The sequence below is a fragment of the Quercus suber genome, unplaced genomic scaffold (genome assembly GCF_002906115.3).
Source record: "Quercus suber isolate HL8 unplaced genomic scaffold, Cork oak 2.0 scaffold_316, whole genome shotgun sequence".
NCBI lineage: Eukaryota > Viridiplantae > Streptophyta > Magnoliopsida > Fagales > Fagaceae > Quercus > Quercus suber.
In genome coordinates, this window is record NW_027069771.1 from 472,432 (window position 1) to 493,636 (window position 21,205).

Below are 21,205 nucleotides of genomic sequence, written 5' to 3' on the forward strand. Positions count from 1 at the left end.
TGCACTGAGCCTTCACCTGCCTTTTTGCCATGCCCAAAGCGGCCTCGGCGCTCTTCTTATCCCGATCAACCCCAACTAGCTTGGCAGTAAGGTCTTGAGATTTCTTCTCTGCTAGTTCGAAGGCTTTCAAGGCGGCAGTGTGCCTACCCTCCTCCTCCTTCATCATTTTGTGAGAGCTAATGACTATCTCCTCAGCTTTGTGGGTAGCCTGGACGGCCTTTTAAAAAATAAATAAATAAATGCGCAAAATATAAGTACAAAAACAAAACAAAACAAAACAAAAAAAAAAAAGAGAAAAGAAAGAAGAAACTTATTACTATGATAAAAGAAAAGGAGGGTGGATAGTAGACTTACCATAACAAGGTCTCTCTTTAAACTAAGAAAGACCTCACGCTTCCTCAATGACCTTAAGTCAGCCATATCCTCAGGCAGCAACAAGGCCTACTCCACTGCGTCGGCCATATATCCGGCTTTCCCTTGCTAAAAGTTTCTAATGGAAGCATCCATAGGCAAGGGAGCGTCATAAGGCACCAGAGCAGGCATCCAAGCAGGGACCCCTACCTGGGACTCAACTCTTTTATCTAATAAGGTCTAGGTTACCTTGGCCTGTTTACCTCCCCTCTGGTGCTCGGCCTCCGTGGAGAGGGGGCCCTTCCCCCCTTCCACTACTTCGGGACCTCTCTAATCCCTTTTTCTCTTGAGATCCACGGGATCAGGTTAGGGATGCAGAAAAGGTGGAGGAGGGGGGAGCTTAGCCTGGGAAGTCTTCTTAAGCACCTTGCTCTTGGATTGAGATTCCATGACATCAAGGAGACCAACCCTAGGCTTGCGCTTTATCCCCATCGCTTTTGGGATGGAAGAATCTGCTTGCGTCTAGCTTACTTCGGCTATGGGTAAGTGACTAAAGTCACCAATGGAAGCCTCTGGAGATTGAGGTCGGTTGAATACCTCAAAGTCGTCCTCGAAATCGAACACTTCAACCACCCCTTTTTCTACTTTTTCTTCTTCTTCTTCTCTAGTGGTTGGTTGAGAAAGGGTCGCTTTGTCCTTGGCCTTGCACGGCAGAAGTGGCTCTACTTTTAATACCCCTTAAGGTCCCAGGCCTGAGTTAAGAAAGCCAGGCACGGTGACGTTGATCAAATGAAGGCGGGGGTCTCTCGCCTTTATCTGGCACTTTGGTGCTTGAAAGCTGGACGAGATTAGGTTGTAATCCAAAATTAGATGGGCCGCTCTGAGTTGACCGTCTGTGCGGACGAACACCTCAGCCTTCAATATTTTGTCCAAGCTTGACTAATTGACAAGATTGAGGTTGGGGATGGCAGCGTACTTGTCTGCAAAACCATTGGAAAAACAAGGAAAGCATCATTAAAGAAAAAAGGGTATAAATTAGAGGAGGAGCTCAAATCACTAGCATGAACATAAGCTAATAAGAGTAGAACATGTCAAGGGAAGAAGGGGTGATTTTCAAGTAATAGACCTAGACCTAAATTCCTACTTGGTTTCCCATCTCTCGTTGGGTATGGGAGGCCATCGTGCCACTCCCCCGAGATGATCAAGAAATCTTTGTTCATGCCCTTGTTGGATTCGGGGAGGCATGAGATGAGCTTTACCTCAAGGTGCCTAGTTTTAAGGTAATACCCTTGTCCCTTTAGGTGGTGGAGATTGTAACAATTGACGTCGTGGTGAATGAGATTTAAGCCCATTCTTTCATTAAGGGCATCTACACTACCTAGGATTCTAAACATGTTTGGTGCACACTAGGTGCGAGCTAATCTATGGGCCCTAAGGTAGTCTTTAGTAACTGTGCCCATAAGGATTCTCATCCCTCTTTCTATAAAGGCAATCATTGGGATTACTATCTCTCCTTCTTACTTCTCCTCATGTCATTGCCCTTCCTTACAATACCTAATGGCAACTCTTGGCGGGATCTTATACTGAGCCTTAAAGCTCTCTAAACCTTCCTCAGAATCTACTAAACAGGCGAATCTACCCATTCTCAAGGAAGATTTGGAGGTACTAAGAAGATTGGGAGAAGTAAGAGAAGCCGAGGAGAAAAAGACGTAACGCAAAGAAAAGTAGATAAAAAAAAATTTGAATGGTTTGTAAAGACTTACATAGGGATGAAAGGTCTCCTCGGATAGGCTCTTGAAATTTGTGAGGGCACGAGTAGATTGAATAAGTTTGCAGGTTCAGTGTATGAGCACTAACATGAGAAGAATGATTGATTTGGGCAGTATTTATATCAAAAAGATAGTTACAAGCAGGAAAACTCCTGCCTGGGTTCTAGCAAAATCCTCAGCCATTAGACTTGCATCGCGCCGTAGAACGTGGAGGACAGGGAGTCGTAAAAATTTAATGAAGGTGCGTCTCATATGCCGAAGCATCAGGAGCATGTCTTAGTCAGTTAAAAAGGCATCTGCGTAGGCAGAGGTGATGTATGATGAGCACGGAGTAACTATAGTGACATCGAAATCCTACTTTCTTCCCAAAGAGCCAGAAAGAAGAATCTCGATGGGCTATTATAGGGGTGATAAGCCCAAGAGTACATATCTATGTATATATTATGCCAAGGTCCCAATCTGAGGACATTAAGTAGTCTAAGGTCGGGTAAACACCTTCCTAAAAATTCGTGTTGGTAACTAAAGAGGTGATGCCTGACCATGATCATCCAAGAAGGCAGTTCAAGGAGGAATACTTCCTCGGCTGAGCAAAGCCGAGGTCAAAAGGTATAGTCTGACACCAAGAGCAACGTTCCGGACAATTCCACTGATGAGGATAAGTATCCAGAAGGAACAGGACAGGGGGAGGCCATGAAATATCTTAAGGGAAAACTGCTACCACCGCATTAAATGCTCTACAGCTAACTCTCTGACCGCATTAATGAAGAAGTGATACTTAAACAGTATCTTTCAGCCTTATAACTACTCCTGAAAGACTTCAAAAAGGTGTTGATGGGACAATGATCAACACTAGCAATCTAGTCTACATGTGGACAGTAGAGATGAAGGAGTATAAAATAGAAAGAAGATCTTGAAGAGAGAGATCAAGAAATTAAGAGAAAAAACACTGTAGTAATCAAAAGTTGAACTTATAATCAAACTTGAAAGAAATTTATAAGAATTGATCTCCTTGAACTGTGCCAAGGATAATTTTCTTTATAATAAATCAGTCTATCTTTATTTTCTTGTCATCTGAATCCACTATAGTTATCTGATTCATTAAAACATAGTTTTCAAACTCACCATTTACAAATTCATTATATTAGACTTTTTGGGCTTAAGTTCATCCATATTGTGAGTTAGAGACTCAAATTGTGACTTTACAATAACTATCCTGTAAAAAAAATACCAAACAATTTTTTTAAGAAAAAGGAAAAAGAAAATTGCCAATTTTTTTTTATTGACATTTGTAATTTGTAATCATCACAACATTCTTTCAAAAAAAAAAAAGCCTATAAATATTGTTGGGCCGAGCTAGCCGCTTAAAGAAGGCCTCTTGACACTTAATTAGCTAGCACAGTGCGCACCATACCCGAATCCGCAATACAGAGCTCTGTTACTGTCAGTGAGAGAGAACTTTCTTCGCCACTTCTTTAATCGCTCTGACTGTAAGTCTCTCCCATCCCAGCCCTTCATTTTCTTCTTCTTCGTCTTCTTGTTTTACAATTTCCCTCTAATTTTTAATGGTCTCCAAGTACTGAAGCAAAGATTAGGTTTGTTGTTCTTGTTCCTTGATGACATTTATGTATTTATTGGCTTTTAGGATAAACTTTCTTGATGATTGAATTCAATTATTTGAATGAATTTTTTTTTTTTTTAAAAAAAAGTGTTGGCATTGGCTTCTTAGCGAATCTTGGATGGGAAAGAAACCCATTTGTTTACTTTTTGAAAAATGTGAAACAATTTAGTTTGTTGATAAAATGACAAATTTCTCAAGATTTACAAGAACTTGAATTTGGAAGGTTTTGGTTGAGGCACTATGAAGGGTCTTAAAGAGGTTTTTGTCATGTGTGGCAATGGTCATATTATGTTCTTGTATGATTTCAGTTTGGTATGAGGGGTCATCAGGGTTGTGTGTGTAAGTATAGCCCTCTTAAAGGGTCAATTGGAATATGTAAATAACTAATTTTTTATGGGGTGAGCGGGTCGTTGCTGTAACAAGTTAGATAACTTGTCGAAATGAGTACTCCCCATGTACATATGCTGCTGATATAAACATGCCTCCTTTTTTTATTTAAAGAGTTGATTGGTAGCTCATTTATGGTATGGACTGGTAGGATGGTGGGGTGAAATATTTTTGAGAATGGACAGAATTCTTGTTTGGAAAATTCTGGTCTGGAGGAAAGTTCTTCTGACTTTTTTTAATCACATGATCTATCTAATAGTCATGTGACCTTTTTAGATGAGTTAATGAGTTGTGTGATTGAAATATACATGGATGATTATTTGAATCACTGCGTAATGTATTGAAGGAGATTACTCCAAATTGATTTGAAGGAAAACTTTGTTCTTGAGGAAATACAACAATCCGCTTCTTTCTGGTTTGAATATCAGCAGTGGGTCAGTTGATGTTCTCCTTTAAGACTCTTTATTGTCTTATGCGATTTCTTTGCATGGTGTATTCTTTATAAAGGGATTAGAGGGTGGGAAGTGGGAGCTTTATGAAGGTGGTGAGGTTTGGATGATAATGAGAAGTATTAAAAAGAAGAATTTCTCATGGTGACAAGGTTTTGTTTGCAAATGTTACATTGTTCAATGTGCTTGTGCATGTGCTAGAGAGAATGAATTAATGTTGAATACTTAATGATACATTTTGGTGAAAGCCTATGGGAAGCTATTGTCTCTAGTCTTTTTCCAAAATTTTTTATTTTTCTTTCCTTTAATATATCTTTTCAGTTGATGCTCAGTCCATGTTAGAAGCTAATGAACTGTGATACTCATCATCAACATTAATGTTCATTGTTCTTCTTAGAACTATCAGCTTTATGTTACTTATAAAAAACAAAAGGAGCTTTATTGAAAGTACTCCATGCAGTAGATTGAGTATGAGAGCCTTGTTAACATTTTTTCCCCGTAAGAAGCATAAATATGAGATCTAAAACCAAGTCGAAATCAATTATGGCCCATTTTAGATTCTGTATCTAATGAGCATCCAAGTTAGAGTGAGGAAGCTAATCTTGGAAGTCTTTAGCTTGTAGGCTGGGATTCATTCTGGTTATACATATCAGATAAATTATTTGGAAGACCCTGAATGTACTTGAAATATGAGAAATTGTTTAATAATAGTTGCTTTAATGTAATCATGTAGTAGGATCTCATCAGAGATATTAGGTTTAACTTTTCTTCAATGGTTGCTTTAAATATGCGGTGATTACTTGAAGATCTCATTTTTGCGAGGATGTTTCTTGTCATGCAACTTATAGAAAACTAGTGCTGATGAAAATCAAGTGCTCTTCCCCAAGAATCATTTTTCTTGCCAGAAATTAATACGACTTGACTCCCCCACTCCCCTACAATATCCTGGGTCCTGCCTTAAGTTAATAAAGTAAATTGTATGGCAAAGCTTTCCATGGATTGTGAGTCCCCCCCCCCAAACAAAAACCCAGAGTTAGAGATTTTGGAGAATTCTGTTTTGAAAAATCTGGAGCTATTATAAAGGGAAAGAAAGATAATAGATTAGGATGATGTAATGCCAACACACAAAGGATTGTATTTCTTCCCTATCTCAATGGTGTACTGTTTAAGTTTAAATAATAGAGCTTGGCTTCATCTAATTTGAAGTTTATTTGACCAGGAATGCATACTGATATCCACTTAATGGGAAATCCTAGAGCCAATGAAAAGATACTTAGCTACAATGATGTTGTACTCAGACAATCTGATATGGACATCCTTAGTGGCCCATATTTTCTCAATGATCAAATCATTGAGTTCTATTTCAGTTACCTTTCTTCATGCTATCCTGCTCAGGAAATCCTACTTGTTCCACCTTCCATTGCTTTTTGGATAATGAATTGCCCAGCTGTGGAGAGTCTCAAAGATTTTGTTGAACCCCTTCATCTTCCTGACAAGAAACTGGTAATCTTTCCTGTAAATGACAATGAAGATGTATGCGAAGCTGAAGCTGGGTCTCATTGGAGCTTACTTGCATTCAAGAGAAATGCTAATGTATTTGTTCATCATGATAGCAATAGAGGAATTAATGATTGGCATGCTAGACGACTATATAAGGCTGTTGTTGGATATATAGGGGCCTCCGATTCAGCATCAACTGCTAGTTATCTAGAATGCACTGATTCACCACAGCAAGTGAATGGTTATGATTGTGGCTTGTATGTTACTGCCATTGCAAAAGCTATTTGCAGCTGGCATAATAGTGGTGAAGACAAAGAGGGAGATGGTATGTGGTTTTCTTCTGTGAAGGAGCAAGTCACCCCATCAAGTGTTGCAGAGATGCGTAGTGAGATCCTAAGCCTCATCAGAAGTTTAATGGCCAAAAGGTGAAGCCTGCCCCACTACAAAACGAGGGTATGGAAGACTAGTGTTATTTGTAAAAGTCTTTTAACCAAATTTCTGTTCTGCATTACTCTTAAAGACTCAAAAAGATCTCCAAGAGTGCAAATATTTGATGGCATTTGTTTTTCTTTCCCCCTTTTTTTGGTTGGAGGAGGAATGCTATGATTCCTGATTCCTAAGCTTAATAGATCCATGTAAACTTTAGTTGTTGGCAACTGCCATTAGATACTTTCAGTTACTTTCTCTTTTTCTTTTTTTGTTGAAAGATACCTCAGTTACATAGACCATAAAATTGTTGTGCACTTAATGAACACATGAAGAAAAACTATTCTCCTTGGTCACTTTATTATGTTCTTAAGATGAGTCTGCTACTCTGCTGTACATCGGCAAATGTGGGTTGGCTTCACATTACATATTCTGAAAGCCTCCGCATGAATTATTCACCCTGGTCTGGTGTTACAATTGCACTTATTCGCAGGCGCTGCTGAGACTATGTCACCTAACAAATTTCTGTAGTGGGAGCCTGGGAGGTGACTCCGATCTGTTCTAAATGGGTATGAAAAGAAAAAGTGGATCTGTCCTAAATGGGTACGAAAAGAAAATGTAAGGTTAATTTGCGGTCTTTAGTTTGAAGATAAAGTTTATAAGCACACCAAAGTCTACATTATTTTCACAATACTTGTTTCGAGTTATGGTGGGTTAGCATCTTAGGCCTTGTTTGGATTTTATTTTTTCATCACTCATTACTCCTCATTCAATTCCATCACTCGTCACTTATCACTAATCACTTAAAACACTACACCCTGTTTGGCACTATCACTCACTTTTCAACACAATATTTTTCACACTATTTATGGGTCTCATACCTATCACTTGGTTATAGTAAAACTGTTTTGTGGGCCCTACCATTTTCTTTTCACCCCTATTACCCTCCCAAAACACAAACCCAAACCTAGCTTCAACCACAATAACAAAAACAGCAACAACAACAACAAAAAAATGGAGACCGAACCCAGTGAAAAAAAAAAAAAAAAAAAAAAAAAAAAAAAAAAAGAGGAAGAACAGTGGAGATCGAACCTAGTGAAAGAAGAAGGGAAAAAAAAAAGAACAACAATGGTGACCAAACCCAGGAGAAGAAAGAAAGAGAGAAAGAATGAGACACTGGCAAGAGTTGAGTTGACAATACAATGTAATGAGTCCCATTATGTGTGTTTAATTACAAAAATACCATTAAGTTATAAGATATGAAAATTGAAAACAGCCAAAATGTGTTTTCAACTTTTATAACTCATAACTCAAAAATCAGAAAATTGAGTGACGAAAACAGAATTATGGAAACAAAGTTATCTCCTTCCCAAACGGACTTCTTGCTATAAGTCCCACCATTTTTGAGTTATGAGTTATAAAAACTAGAAATCCAAACACCCCCTTAACTTCTTGTGAGAAATTATATGAAATTTGGTTATGACCGTAGAAGAACTTCTTAGTTTGAATGTTACGAAGAGATAATCTGGTATATTAAATTTATGCTTCAGTGAAATACATCCAGTGTGAACGACCAAATGAACCAATAGAATATATTGAACAAGCACGGCAAAAAAAAAACCCAATTAATATTCCCAAGAAAACCTCAATCACGTGAAAAGCTCCCACCTCTCTAAAAAAAGGGAATCTTTAAAGTACCAACTAATCTAGTAATTACAAGGTCAATATTGAGGGAAGACAACACAGCCGCATTGATGTAATAACCAAAATTTGGTGGTGCAGTGATTCACTGCATTGGCCACAAACATATAACGTTCTTTAATAAACCTTCATGTCGATCAATATTCCGGAAATTTGAGGATGGAGACAAACCAAAGCTATGAAGGGAAACAACTACCGATATAACATTATTGATCTCTCCAGAAGCCCTGCTCAGCATTGACAAGAAGAGAAAGAGAATCAGAAATTAGAGGGTATGGAAACGCTGAATGAGATAAAGTAACATCAAAATATTCGCATAAATCAATATATGCGATTTTCCCAAACATTGCCCCACAAGGAGCAAGAATATCTATGCAGAAACATCAACTGTTAAATACAGAATTTTGCATGCTGAACAGATTTCGTTAGTGAAGGAAAATCCTACATCAACATCCATTTAAATAATGATTTCTATAAGAGATCAATAAAATAGAAGCCACCAAATTGACGCACCCAAAACGTTCCAAAGGAGTATATATAGTTTGGGCAAAGGACAATCAGTACCCACCAGGCAAAATCTTGCTCCTTTTATCCAGTGGGATCAGATGGTTTTAAATGTAATTAATGCTCTCCTGGTCATGGAGAGTTTCTTTTAAAAACCCTCTTTCTTAAACACCATGTTCACGAAGAGAGAAGCTTTTCCTTAGGAAGAAAGTAGAATCCCCTACTGCTGCAATCAAAATAACTAAAAAGATCCCTTCCAATCGAAATGTTATTAATGCTCTCCTGCCATCAACCTCCTAGTTTCACCAATCTACATTCCATATATCCCTAACTCCAATTATTCATGAGCCTTTTATTCTCATAATCTAGTCACACTTCAAACCAAGTTCTAATTCCTGATTTATTCTGATACTACAAACTATTTTTTTCTAAATATATTTTTTGTGGGGGAGGGGAGATTCGAAACCTTGATATCTCAGTTAGAACAATAGCCAATAGGAAATGCCATTTGACCTAAAGGTTATTGGCAATGTTATCTGGCCATGGTTGAAACTACTTCGTCAATAAGTTCTATGCACCATGAGATGTCTCCCTGTACAAGTACAACCACTCAATCAAAACAGATCCAGTCAAATGTCAGCGGATGTTTAAAATTTTTGTAATTTAAGCATAACTTTGATATGGTGAGTACCCTAAAATGATTGTTTTCAACATTACCCAGTCTGTATTTAATATATGGATTTCTGGGAATGGATCATAATGAGAGTGAGAATTCAACTATTTGCCAGTACGATCTGAACATGTTCCAAATCAGAGTAAAAGAAAAGTTTCCTATAACACTATAAACAATTAAGCATTCTTGATGCTTATAATTTATGTATTTGATTGTTTTGGTCCCCTGCTGTATACTTCCTGTATACTTGGGTGACTCCTTAAGACTATGAATAAAATTTCCTTCACTTATCAAAAAAAAAAAAAAAAAAAAAAAAAAAAAAAAAAAAAAGCGTTCCTGTGTCAGCCAAAAAAAAAAAATTAAGCATTCTTCTTCAAATAATCATCTACTACAAACTGAAGCCTTTAAGACATCTACATGACAATTTTTCAGATATTTTATATTAACACTTCTGTTTTGACAAGTGACTCTTACCACATTTATTTAGATTTCATTCATAACATGATAGTATCCACAGGATAACTCCCTAGCACTCGAAGGTATGTAGAAAACTCCTGCAAAGAAAGTAAATAATTTCAAACAATGTATGTTTATGATTTTTCCTAAATTGGGTTGGAGATAAGGGATAAATTTTCAAAAAACTCACCCTTAGATGCCCTAGAGCGTTCTGTGCATTCTGGTCAGCCATTGATGCTTCAAAGTCCACATAGAAAAGATAGTCAAAATATCTGTAAAGAGAATGTAAACACATAATCAGGTAAAAAAGCCTACAGCTTAAGTCTCTCAGAGATACAACTCAACTTTGAAACCTTGTTGCTAAATTTTAATTATGATCGAAGAAATATGCATCAGCACTCTAAATATATAAGGCAGAGAAGATCTTTCTAAGGATATTTACTTTGGATACCCATTGTTATTATCATCAGATGCTCCTACAAGCTGCTTCCGCAAGGGACGACTTTCAATCTAGTAAAACAAAACAAAGAAGGCAATGAACACTGCCTGAACACACACCTGCAAATGAAACTATGAAAAGGCACCATCCATTTGAAGGATAACAAAAACATACCTTAGTAAGGTTGATTTCCCGCAGAGCAAAAACAGCAAGTGCCTTGAAAAGCACTCCAGGACCTTCCTCTAGTGAGAAAACTATACTTGTCTGTGAAATCAATACCACTATTAGTCATAAACTCAGTTTAAAATAGTTCGTGGGCATAGGGTCAATCAAGAGAAGAGCTACAAAAGAACAAAATGAAATAGTAATTCAACGGCCAGTAATTTTGCATCTTGAAGGGGCTGACCTTGAATGGCTTATCTGTGCCTGGAACTATGGGTTCCCTCGCCAGCATTAGGAATCGAGTAACATTATCAGAGTCGTCCTATTAAAAAAGGGAGAAAAAAGGGAAATGAGCAACCCAATGAAAACCTGCCATATCCCAAGAAAATCAACACAAAAAATGGCTTGGATGCAACCTGAATATCTTGGGCAAGTATGTTCAACCCATAGATCATTGCAGCTGTAGAGCTAGCTACTGCTCCTGTATCATTTAGTTTGTGGAATGCAACATGCTACACAGTTACAACAAGTTCCAGTCAGCCAAAAAAAAAAATTATAGTTATGTAACACATGCACCTAGTGGGCCTTGAATCCACAACCTCACCCTCCACCTAGCACTTGCAAGAGGAAGAGGTGCCAGTTGAGGTAGAGCACATTTGCTCCAATCAACAAAAATAATAAACAATCCATGAATAGTTGCAAACAATTAAAGTGATATCAATTAATGCAAAATTTTTTAATGCTCAAGTATAAAAATTAAAGACAATTAAACAAAATTGGGTTCGCCTTAGAGGCCCCTGACCCCTGAGGGGGAGGCAAGAAGAGCAGCTTCCTCCCACCATAACCACAGCAGCTAAAATGTATCATGAAGTAATATCGGCACCATTTAAAAACAAAAATAATTAAAAGATTAGCAAACCTGCTGCTCCACTATTATATCTAGGCATACCTTTGCAGCTCCAGCAGTGTCATCAACTGCTTCTCTGACCAACCCCAACCTTGTTAGCGTGTGCTCACACTGAGCAAGAGCCTGAGATATGACCCAAATTCAAATAAATCTCAGCAAAACAGACTAGAGAAAAGCAAAAAGTACTATTTACCATATGGTCCATACCTGCGGATGACTAAGAACCCTTTTCAGGTCTTCAAGTTTAACACCATGATTGGCCATTAAGCAATGCCGAACTGCAAATTTAACTTCGCCTACAATATGCAATCTGTGCCGGAGTAAAAGGTCATAATTTCTGTGGATGCTCCCACCTAAAGAATTCTCAATTGGTAAAACTGCTCTGTCAACAAGCCACCTTTCAACAGCCTACAGTGGAAAAGAAGGGAAAAGAAGATTAATCAATCCCTAATCATTAAAACTACAACATATTCATTTATTGAAAAGGGTCAACCCTTGCTCTTAAGACAAGGCTACAACTGTGCTGAAGGACATTCGATTAATCATATTAATGCTACAACAATTATGATCGACACACATTCATGGGAAAGTGACATTGTTTCCCCAATCCTAAATATAAAACAAGAATAATCAAAGAGAAGCAGTTTAGTGCTCTAATTGCTTTCCTAACATCTCCATTGTCATACAACAAGACTGCAACCATGAAGGAAGGCTTTGAATAAATCAAATCTTCCCATAATCATCTATACTTATAAATTAAACAAACAGTTCACATTGCTTCCCTAACAGCTGCCATTAGCATATAAATAAGGTCACATTATATAAAGCAAAATTGAATAAACATTTGTAAAAATATGGGCAAAGGGTTTAAAAGTATTCACTTCAAAAGCAGTTTCGAATTGCTCGCAAGGCACTGCTTCGCAAAACGGGTACGCCTTCTCTGCTGCTGACTCACTGTATGCCCCACGAACTCCCTGAAGAAAAAATAAATGCAACATTCAACTTACATTTAGAACAATGCTAAAGATGCAAACATTACTTTCACTTGGGTTCGCCACTAACACTACTTTTATAAATTATAATGGACCAATCACATCACCAATTGTAAAAAAATGGTGAATTTTTTTATTTAAAACACATTCAAAGACCAATCCTTTAAATCTTTCTCTCACACAATCACAAACAATTGAACAAACACATTGAAAAACCAAAAATAAACTCACATATAAAGCAATGCCAGGGATTAAAGTAACATTTGCTTTCACATGGGTTCACCGCTATCACTAGTTTTATAAATTATAATGCACCAATCAGATCACCAATTGTGGAAGCAGTGTTTTTTTTTTCTTTCTTTCTTTTTTTGTTGGCCTCGCTTGAGAGAAGGGAATGAAATGGAATGAAAAGAATCATTTTAGAATATTCTTCCATTCACTTGTTTGGGGGTTTTAATGGAGGGAATGGAAAATCCATTCCCTTGTTTGGGAGTTTAAGTGAGAGAGAATGGAATGGGTAAGAAGGAACACTCATTCCTCTCTATTCTCTTAAAACCTCAAATTTTCATTCTTCCGAAATTGGGAGGAATGAGAGGAATGAAATTAGATTTAATGATTTTTTTACTAAAACTCCCAAAATATCCTTATATATTCAACTCTTTATTTTAAAATAGAGATCTAATAGTAATATTATCATAAAATGATTCTATTTCATTCCCTTCATGCTGCTCCCAAACAACATTACTTACATCCCATTCATTTCCATTCCTTTGTTTTAAAATATCCAATCAAGATTGTTTAATTTCATTCTATTCCATTCTTTTCCCTAACTTAAATACATTCCATTCCATTTCATTCTATTTCATTCTTTTTCATTACCTAAGGATCATCCCATTTCATTCCATTCCTTTCCCTCATAAACTCCCAACCGAAGCCTTAAGTTCCATTGGGTTGGCATTATGAGAAATCAAAATAGCATTTTTAAAACCCAAAACTCTATTTTACAACCACATCTCCTCGTAGTTTTTTTAAATATAAACGCACCCTAAAACACATTCAAAGACCAATCATTTCTCTCTCTATCTCACACACACGAACACAAACAATTGAACAAACACATTGAAAACCCAAATATATATATATATATATATATGCTGACCTGGTAAGCAACTCGAAGGTGCGAAACAGAGTTAGAAGACTGAGTTGAAGATAAAGGTCCTGTAAGAATCAAACCCACAATTAAAAAGATGATCACTAACAAAACAATGAATTGAAAACCCTAGAAATGATTGATACTTGGGAGCATATTAGTGTTGTTATTAGGGTCCTTGGAAACGTCGTCGTAAGGGGAATCGTCTGGGATTTTCTGCAACTCGGTCTTGCTCCTCCCTCCTGCGACGTTGTGATTATCGTCGGCGTTGTGTGATTGAAGAGAACATGCAAGAACCGGGACATTACGACGGCGGCGTTGATTAGGGTAAGGCCGGTGAATCGTGACGGCGGCGGTGGTGGTGGTTCTAGATCCGTGATCGGACGGCGAGGGTTTACGGGTGACGTGGCGGGAAATCGGGTTTAGAGGGGACCGAACTATTGAAGATGCCATTGGGACCCAAAGCCAGAGCTTCTGTGCATCAAAGAAGAGGGCGGTGTTTGAATTGTAATATTCGATCCTTACCTTAGAAACTTTGAATATCGGGAATATCGGCTACTGGTTCTTTTATTAATTAATACGTGTGGACGATTCTCATAAAGATAAAAAAAAATAAAAAATTAATACGTGTGGATAAGATATAGATATGTCATAATCAAAAAAAAAAAAAAAAAAAGATATAGATATGTCAGAACATTTTTTCAATAAATTTTATGACAAATCAGATTCAGTAGCTTTTCTAACTAAAATTGCATTTTCAAAATATTTAAACAAAAGTTAATATTTATTTTAAGGGAAAATTTAATGAATGATTTAAAAGTAAAACTACTGGTTTAGAAAATATTTTTAAAAGTTTTTATAAGAAAAGAATTTAAAAAAAATACTTTTTTATATTTTTTTATAAAAATAGTATTAAAATTTTATTAAATAATAAATTAAAAAAATGTTTTAACTACATCCGTTAATCAGATCTTTATTTTATTTCAAAAATAAATAACTTAAATTTCTAACTAATTGTCATGTGTATTACAATTTATCTTCTATCTATCTCTATATATTAAGAAAATTCAAAAAATCAATTATGACTCTCAAAAATATCAAAAATACCCATAATCTAATTAAATAATCCTTATTCTTAAAAAATAAAAAACGAGGTTAAATTGTTGTAGAGATAAGGGCCTAAAATTGTATACTGGGCCTTGGGCCTTGGCCGAGGATGTTGGTTGGTTCGAGGATGAATAAACAGTAGTGAAGGTGTTAAGCTTAGAGTTTCATAAGTAAGATGCAAATGGAAAGGTCAGGAAAGGTGGTTCGAGGACGAGTTTCTCCTTGAATAAACAAAGCACAGATCAAATGTATATCCTATCGTTCAAAGTGACCTTCCAAGAAATTTCACTGATAGGGACGTGCATTATGAATGTACTAGAAGAATGGGGAGCTAAGAAATATCTAAGGAAAAACTGCTGCCACCACATTGAATACTTTGCAGCTAACTTTCTAATTGCATTTATGTGGAGAATACCCTGAACAGTGCTGCCTTGGCTACCCCAACTCATAGAGGGCCAGAGGTGGTGTTCAATAGGACAAGCACTCAAGGAGTGGCCTAAATGATTAACAAATGGAGAGCCAAGATCATTGAAAGGGAGATATATAATGTAAGAAATCCCTGAGGAAAGGGAGATCGAAAAAGAAAGAGAAAAAGATTGTAGCAATCAAGAACTACATTTGTAACCAAATCTGAGAGAAATATATAAGAATTAATCTCCTCGGATATTGCCGAGGACGATTTTCTTTAGTTAAAACTTGTCTATCTTCATTCTCTTATCATCAAGATCTACCTTATTTGTTGTCTGATTCATTAAAGTCTAGTTTTCCAACCCACTCTCTACAAATTCAATTCATTGTTTTGCACTTTTTGGACCTAAGTCCATCCATCTTTTGGGCCTGGGACTCAAATCCAGTCCTTACAATTGTAATTCAACAAAATTCAAAATTCAAAAAAAAAAAAAACTACTAGAAAATTCTTTCCTAAAAATTAATACATTCTCTACTGGAATATATCTCACGCACGTTAGAGAATGAAAGATTGGACATGACTCGTAAACCTGACACGACACAAAATCAGCAAGTTATAGGTTGAAACTTAATGGGTTAGTGCCATATTCGAGTTGACATGATTAACTCATTTAATAAACGGGTTGGGTTAGTGTCCAATCCATGGAACCCGTTTGATATGTCTGACCCGTTTAATTAAATGAAAATTTACCAATATATCCTTCAAAACCTAGGTATAGAAATTTATTAGTTGTTGTGGTTTTTTTTTTTTTTTTGGACATATTATGATTGAATATTTGTGATATTGAGATATGTTTTATGATTGAATATTTTTAAAAGTTTTTATAGGAAAAGAAAAAAAATTATTTTTTAAAATAATTTTTTATATTTTTCATAAAAGTGTTATCAAAATTTTATTAAATAATCTATTAAAAAATGTCTTAACTGCACCCATTAACCAGACCTTTATTTTATTTCAAAAATAGATATCCTAAATTTCTAACTAATTGTCATGTGTATTACAATTTATCTTCTATCTAGCTCTATATATTAAGAGGATTCAAAAAGTTAGTTATAACTCCAAAAAATGTTAAAAATATCTCTAATCTAATTAGATAATCCTTATTCTTAAAAAATAAAAAAATGAGGTTAAAATTGTAATTCAACAAAATTTATAAAAAATAAAAAAAAACTTCTAGAAACTTTTTTCCTAAATATTAGCACACTCTCTATTTGAATATATCTTACACACGTTTGATACATTTTTTTCCTAAAATTTAGCACACACTATCTTAAAAATTACTTTTTGTGTAACCTCACTAACAATAGATAAATTCAAATTGAAAAATTATATTAAACTAAAAAAAAAAAAAAGAGCTTTATCGCACGTGTGGAGCGCGTGTAATAAGGTTCGTATATATTAAAATGATTCAGAAAGTTAGTTATCACTTCAAAAAAATGTTAAAAATACTCATAATTAGGGGGTGTTTACCAAACCGCAAAAACCTTACCAAAATCGCCCTCAAAATGGTATAACAGTGCTGCAACTAACAATGCACCACATCGCACTACATTGTGCAGTGTAGTTTGCGGTTTTATAATAAGAAAATCATACAAACTGCACCACACCGCACTCTCTCTATATATTAATATATATATATATATATATATTTCAATATTAAGTATATTATTAATAGTTTAATAACCCTAGTTTTCAACCCAAAAAAAAAGATTTTAATAACCTAAGCAAGTGTTGATTAGGAGAGCCAACTCAAAAAAAAAAAAAAAAAAAAAAAAAAAAAACAACAACAACAACAACAACAACTAGCTCAATAGTTTAAAGCTTAGCCCAAAACAAAGGGAAAAATCAATTTTAGGTTGGACAAAAAAACCCAAAATTTGAAAAATATACAAACTTCAAACTGCATCTTATACATCGCACTGCATATGTAACTACAAAAATGAGATGCAATACGATTATGGTTTGAGCTAAACTCTAAACCACACTGCACCGCACCACACCGCACGTGTGACAGCAGAAATAAGGTGCGGTGTGGTTATGGTTTTTGGCTAAACCGTACCGTAAAGTGCGGTGCTAAAAATGGATCGCACCGCACTGCAAATACTCCTACCCATAATCTAATTAGATAATCCTTATTCCTAAAAAATAAAATATAGGATTAAAATTGTAATTCAACAAAATTCAAAAACAAAAAACTACCCGAGAAACTTTTCCTAAAAATTAGCATACAATCTATTTAAATATATCTTACACATGTTTGATATAGTTTTCCCTAAAAATTAGTACATACTAAACCCAGCAATTTACTCATTTTCAAAATCTTAAAATTTAGATTCTTAAAAATTCCTTCTCGTGTAACTTCACTAACAATAGACAAATTCAAATTGAAAAATGATGACATTAAACTATAAATTAAAAAAATAAATAAATAAACCCCTCATCCCACATGCGGGAGCGCATGTGATGAGGCTAATTTATATTATTATGGTAACCTTGACAATTAAAAAACTTCTAAAAATGAAAATAATTCTTTTAAAAAAAGTTATATATCACTACACCAAAATAACTCTATTACATCAAGTGTTAATACAACAAAATATGTATAGTAGTATTAGACAAAATATCGAATCTATAAGTTAAAATTGTTGCAATGGTAACATAAAAGTATTAAATTATTGCATCAACAATAATTTAACTTGACTCATGAGTCAAGTATTAGTTCTAATGATACTTGACACATGTTTACTCTTTCAACTGCAGTTGATGGTATGTATGACATGACTACCTCCATAACTTTTTAGGCAAAACTGGTGTAGAATTGGATCAACTATGTTTCCAGTATTCTCACTTTTAATCATAGGATAAACTCAATCAAGTATGTAATTGTTTTTTTCACATATTCTCATTATTGTTGGGTGACCCGTGATTAGCTCAAATAGAATAATACCAAAACTATAAACATCTCTTTTTTTGTTTAAGTTTTCAAATGCTTGATATCTACATGTAAAACATCAGTGATTTTTGTTGTGGTCACTACATCAAAATAAGTCTATTATATAAAATGTTATTACAAGAAAAAATGCATGGTGGTATTAGACAAAATATCGCATCTACAAGTTAAAATTTTTGCAATAGTAACTCCAAAGTGTTAAATTATTGCATCAACAATAATAGTTGAAATAACTTAAAATTTTCAGTTGCTATAGAAACTTTAATATTTTAGGAAAAGTTATTGTAAGAGCATTACCATCAAGCGTTGTAAAATAATGCTATTTTGACACATCAAAAAGTTATTTTTTCTATTTTAACACACCACTTTACAATACACCAGTTATTAGAGAATCTATTTTTTTACCACTTCATTTAAATATTATTTCTTAATTCTTATTTTATTCTTTCTTTATTATTTGTTCCTAACAGTCATATTTTCAAATATTCTTATTCTAACGGTAACATTTTCAAATAATCCTCTTATTCTAACTGTCATATTTTTAAAAATCCATATTTTCTTAACAAGCATTTAAAAAAAAAAAAAAAAAACTCATAACCTGTCAACCTTCAAAAAAAAAATGTTGAACCTATCAAAACTCATATCAAAAGCCAAAAACATATTTATAAATGCAATCTAAAAGCCAACTTGTCAAGTTGAAGTTGTTTCAATTGAACTAAACTACCAATATAGTCCATAGAAAACTTACACACATAACTCATATCCAATAACATTAACTCACACTAAAAACCCATTGAATTAAACAGAGTTGAGCTTGCCACTTCCTTGATGACAAATGGTACTTAAATTTAATACAACAAAACAATTGGCTAGTACTTAACACAACAAAACAACATAGCCAATGAGTTTTAATGGCAGCTTCATAAACAAAATGAAACAAATAAACCAAATCAAAAGTTTTAATGGCAACTCCATAAAGAAGAGGAGACAAATAAACAAAATCAAAATTTTTCATGACTCTCCTTGTAATTGCCATAAATGTTCAATGAGATTCATTTGGAGTTGAGAATGAGCTTCTTGATCCCTAATGCATTGATGAACTTGAATGAACTCCGTAAATTCATTTGTCGGCTCAAGTGACATTGGTGTACATGAAATCTCATCAATTTGTTCAAAATCTAAGTCCACTGCTTCAGCTTCATCTCACTCATCTTCAATAATCATATTATGAAGAATTATGCATACTTTCATAATGTCGTGTAGTGTTCCATGATAGGAAAACTGTGTAGGTCCACGTACAATTACAAATCGTGCTTGAAGCACTCCAAATGCACGCTCTACATTCTTCCTATATGTCTCTTGAGCTTTTGGAAATAATTTTCTTTTATCTCCTAGTGAAAATGGGATTGTCTTCACAAATGTTGACTACTTTGGATATATGCCGTTGGCAAGATAGTATCTCATTGTGTAATCATGACCATTGATTGAGTAATTAACTGCAGGAGAACATTCTTGTGCAAGCACAGATAATACAAGAGATCGCCCCAACACGTTAATATTATTATTTGACCAAGGTAACCCAAAAAAGGAGTGCCATATCTAAATATCATATGAAGCCACTGCTTCCAAAATAATAATTGGCTCACGAATATGACCACAATAAATCCCTTTCCATGTAGCAAGACAATTTTTCCATTTCTAATGCATGCAATCAATACTTCCCAACATGCCTGGAAATCCACGGTTTTGGCCATGGGCTAACAATCTAGCGATGTTTTCATTGTTTGGTGACCTCAAGTATTCCTCTGAGAAAATAGCAACCACTGCTGTAACAAATTTTTTCAAATTCATCATTGCAATGCTTTTTGCTATTCTCACATATTCATCCATAAAATCAGCTGTTACTCCATAAGCAAGCATCCTAAGTGTAGCAATCATCTTTTGAAGGGGAGATAGACTAAGCTTTTTGGCCTTATTTATTTTTTAGATAAAGTAAGGTTCATGAGCTTCTACCTTAGATAGGATTCGAAGAAAAAGAGAACGTCTCATTTGAAATCTCATTTGAAATAGTTTGGGAGGATATACAGGTTCTTCGACAAAGTAGTCATCATAAAACCTTTTATAGCCTACTAAATGATTACAGTCGATATACCCGTAACGCTTACATTGTGATGTTGAACCCGTTAGAAGTTTTATAATTATTTCATCTTCATCTGAGTCATCATCAAGCAATTCACAAAAAATGAGCAACCTATGGAGATAAACTAGAAGAAAACATTGGAAAGCAATTATCAATATAGATGCAAGAAACATAATATGAAATGAAATCGATAACTTTAAAAGAAGGTTTGATCATTATGTAAAGAATATAAAATTTTCTTTAAATAAAAACGTGACCTAAGATGAGATCCTCTCCTATCTTCTTCTAGAACTTAAGAATTGTAAACCAACGATTACATTTTGGAAACAATTAGAAGAGCCCAACAGTCAAGACAAGCATAGAAACTATAAGAAAATATAACCAAAAAAATGTATATAGTATTATATTTGCTGGCTCCTAGCTTTTTGACTGCTCACTAACAACTCAGTAGTTAGTCACAGGCTCATATGAATTATTATATGTGCTATCAGCAAATTAGTTATAGGTATATACATGGCAATATCCCCCATTTGCTATCATCTAGCACACACATGTATCTAATATCTATTACACAACCTTAATGAATGCCAAACTGCACACTATTGCAATGCTTCACTGATACTACTACACTGTAGCAGTAACTAACACAGCATATAGCAACAAAGCAGAATCAGGGCATTTACACACTAGCCTCTCAGCCCAATCAGCAGCATCAATAGTACAGCACCAGCATTAAGCATGACAGTAAGCTAAGCTAATATCTCATAGTAGAAACAACCTTAGCACAACAACGCATTAGGTTCCTAACATCATTGCAGCTGCAAATAATAATACGGATAAGACTTGCCAATGACAGCTTTGAAGAGAATAAACAAACAAACAATGTCGAAGTGAATTCTACTTATAGTGCATCCATTAAGTACTCGCTCAGACTAGCACTTGCCAAAATTTTCTCATTTTACAAGTACTCAGAATAGTTATTAATGATAATTTAAGATTTATAACTAGAAAATACACAATTACAGGCAACACAAATTCTATAGTAATATAAAATC

The 21,205-nt window shown here is 34.9% G+C and overlaps 2 protein-coding genes across 3 annotated transcripts; one reads left to right on the forward strand and one right to left on the reverse strand.

Moving 5' to 3' along the window:
• The first annotated feature begins 3,492 nt into the window (after positions 1–3,492).
• Positions 3,493–6,861, forward strand: LOC112027439 (NEDD8-specific protease 1). Of its 2 annotated transcripts, none has more exons than XM_024060109.2 (2): positions 3,493–3,607; positions 5,794–6,861. In XM_024060109.2, exon 2 carries the CDS (start codon positions 5,796–5,798, stop codon positions 6,501–6,503), a length of 708 nt encoding a protein of 235 aa, XP_023915877.1. In that variant the 5' UTR covers positions 3,493–3,607; positions 5,794–5,795; the 3' UTR covers positions 6,504–6,861. The 2 variants fall into 2 exon arrangements, with proteins under 2 accessions (XP_023915877.1, XP_023915878.1); XM_024060110.2 differs by having other exon boundaries at positions 3,499–3,712.
• Positions 6,862–8,066: 1,205 nt separating this feature from the next.
• On the reverse strand, positions 8,067–14,043 carry LOC112027438 (arogenate dehydratase 2). Its single transcript, XM_024060108.2, has 12 exons — positions 13,631–14,043; positions 13,494–13,552; positions 12,224–12,316; positions 11,550–11,750; positions 11,385–11,465; positions 10,852–10,947; positions 10,680–10,757; positions 10,448–10,537; positions 10,277–10,344; positions 10,025–10,106; positions 9,853–9,932; positions 8,067–8,428 (listed from the first exon to the last, which is right to left on the reverse strand). The coding sequence occupies exons 1-11, from the start codon at positions 13,935–13,937 to the stop codon at positions 9,873–9,875; spliced, it is 1,215 nt and encodes a 404-aa protein (XP_023915876.1). The 5' UTR covers positions 13,938–14,043; the 3' UTR covers positions 8,067–8,428; positions 9,853–9,872.
• Between the last annotated feature and the right edge of the window lie 7,162 nt (positions 14,044–21,205).

Coding starts and splice junctions, on each gene's coding strand:
- LOC112027439 (XM_024060109.2), top strand. CDS start 5,796: ATGCATACTGATATCCACTTAATGGGAAATCCTAGAGCCAATGAAAAG.
- LOC112027438 (XM_024060108.2), bottom strand. CDS start 13,937: ATGGCATCTTCAATAGTTCGGTCCCCTCTAAACCCGATTTCCCGCCAC. Junction 12,317..13,493: donor ACCTTCGAGTTGCTTACCAG/GTCAGCATATAT, acceptor TTTTTTCTTCAG/GGAGTTCGTGGGGCATACAG. Junction 10,538..10,679: donor GCACAGATAAGCCATTCAAG/GTCAGCCCCTTC, acceptor TTGATTTCACAG/ACAAGTATAGTTTTCTCACT.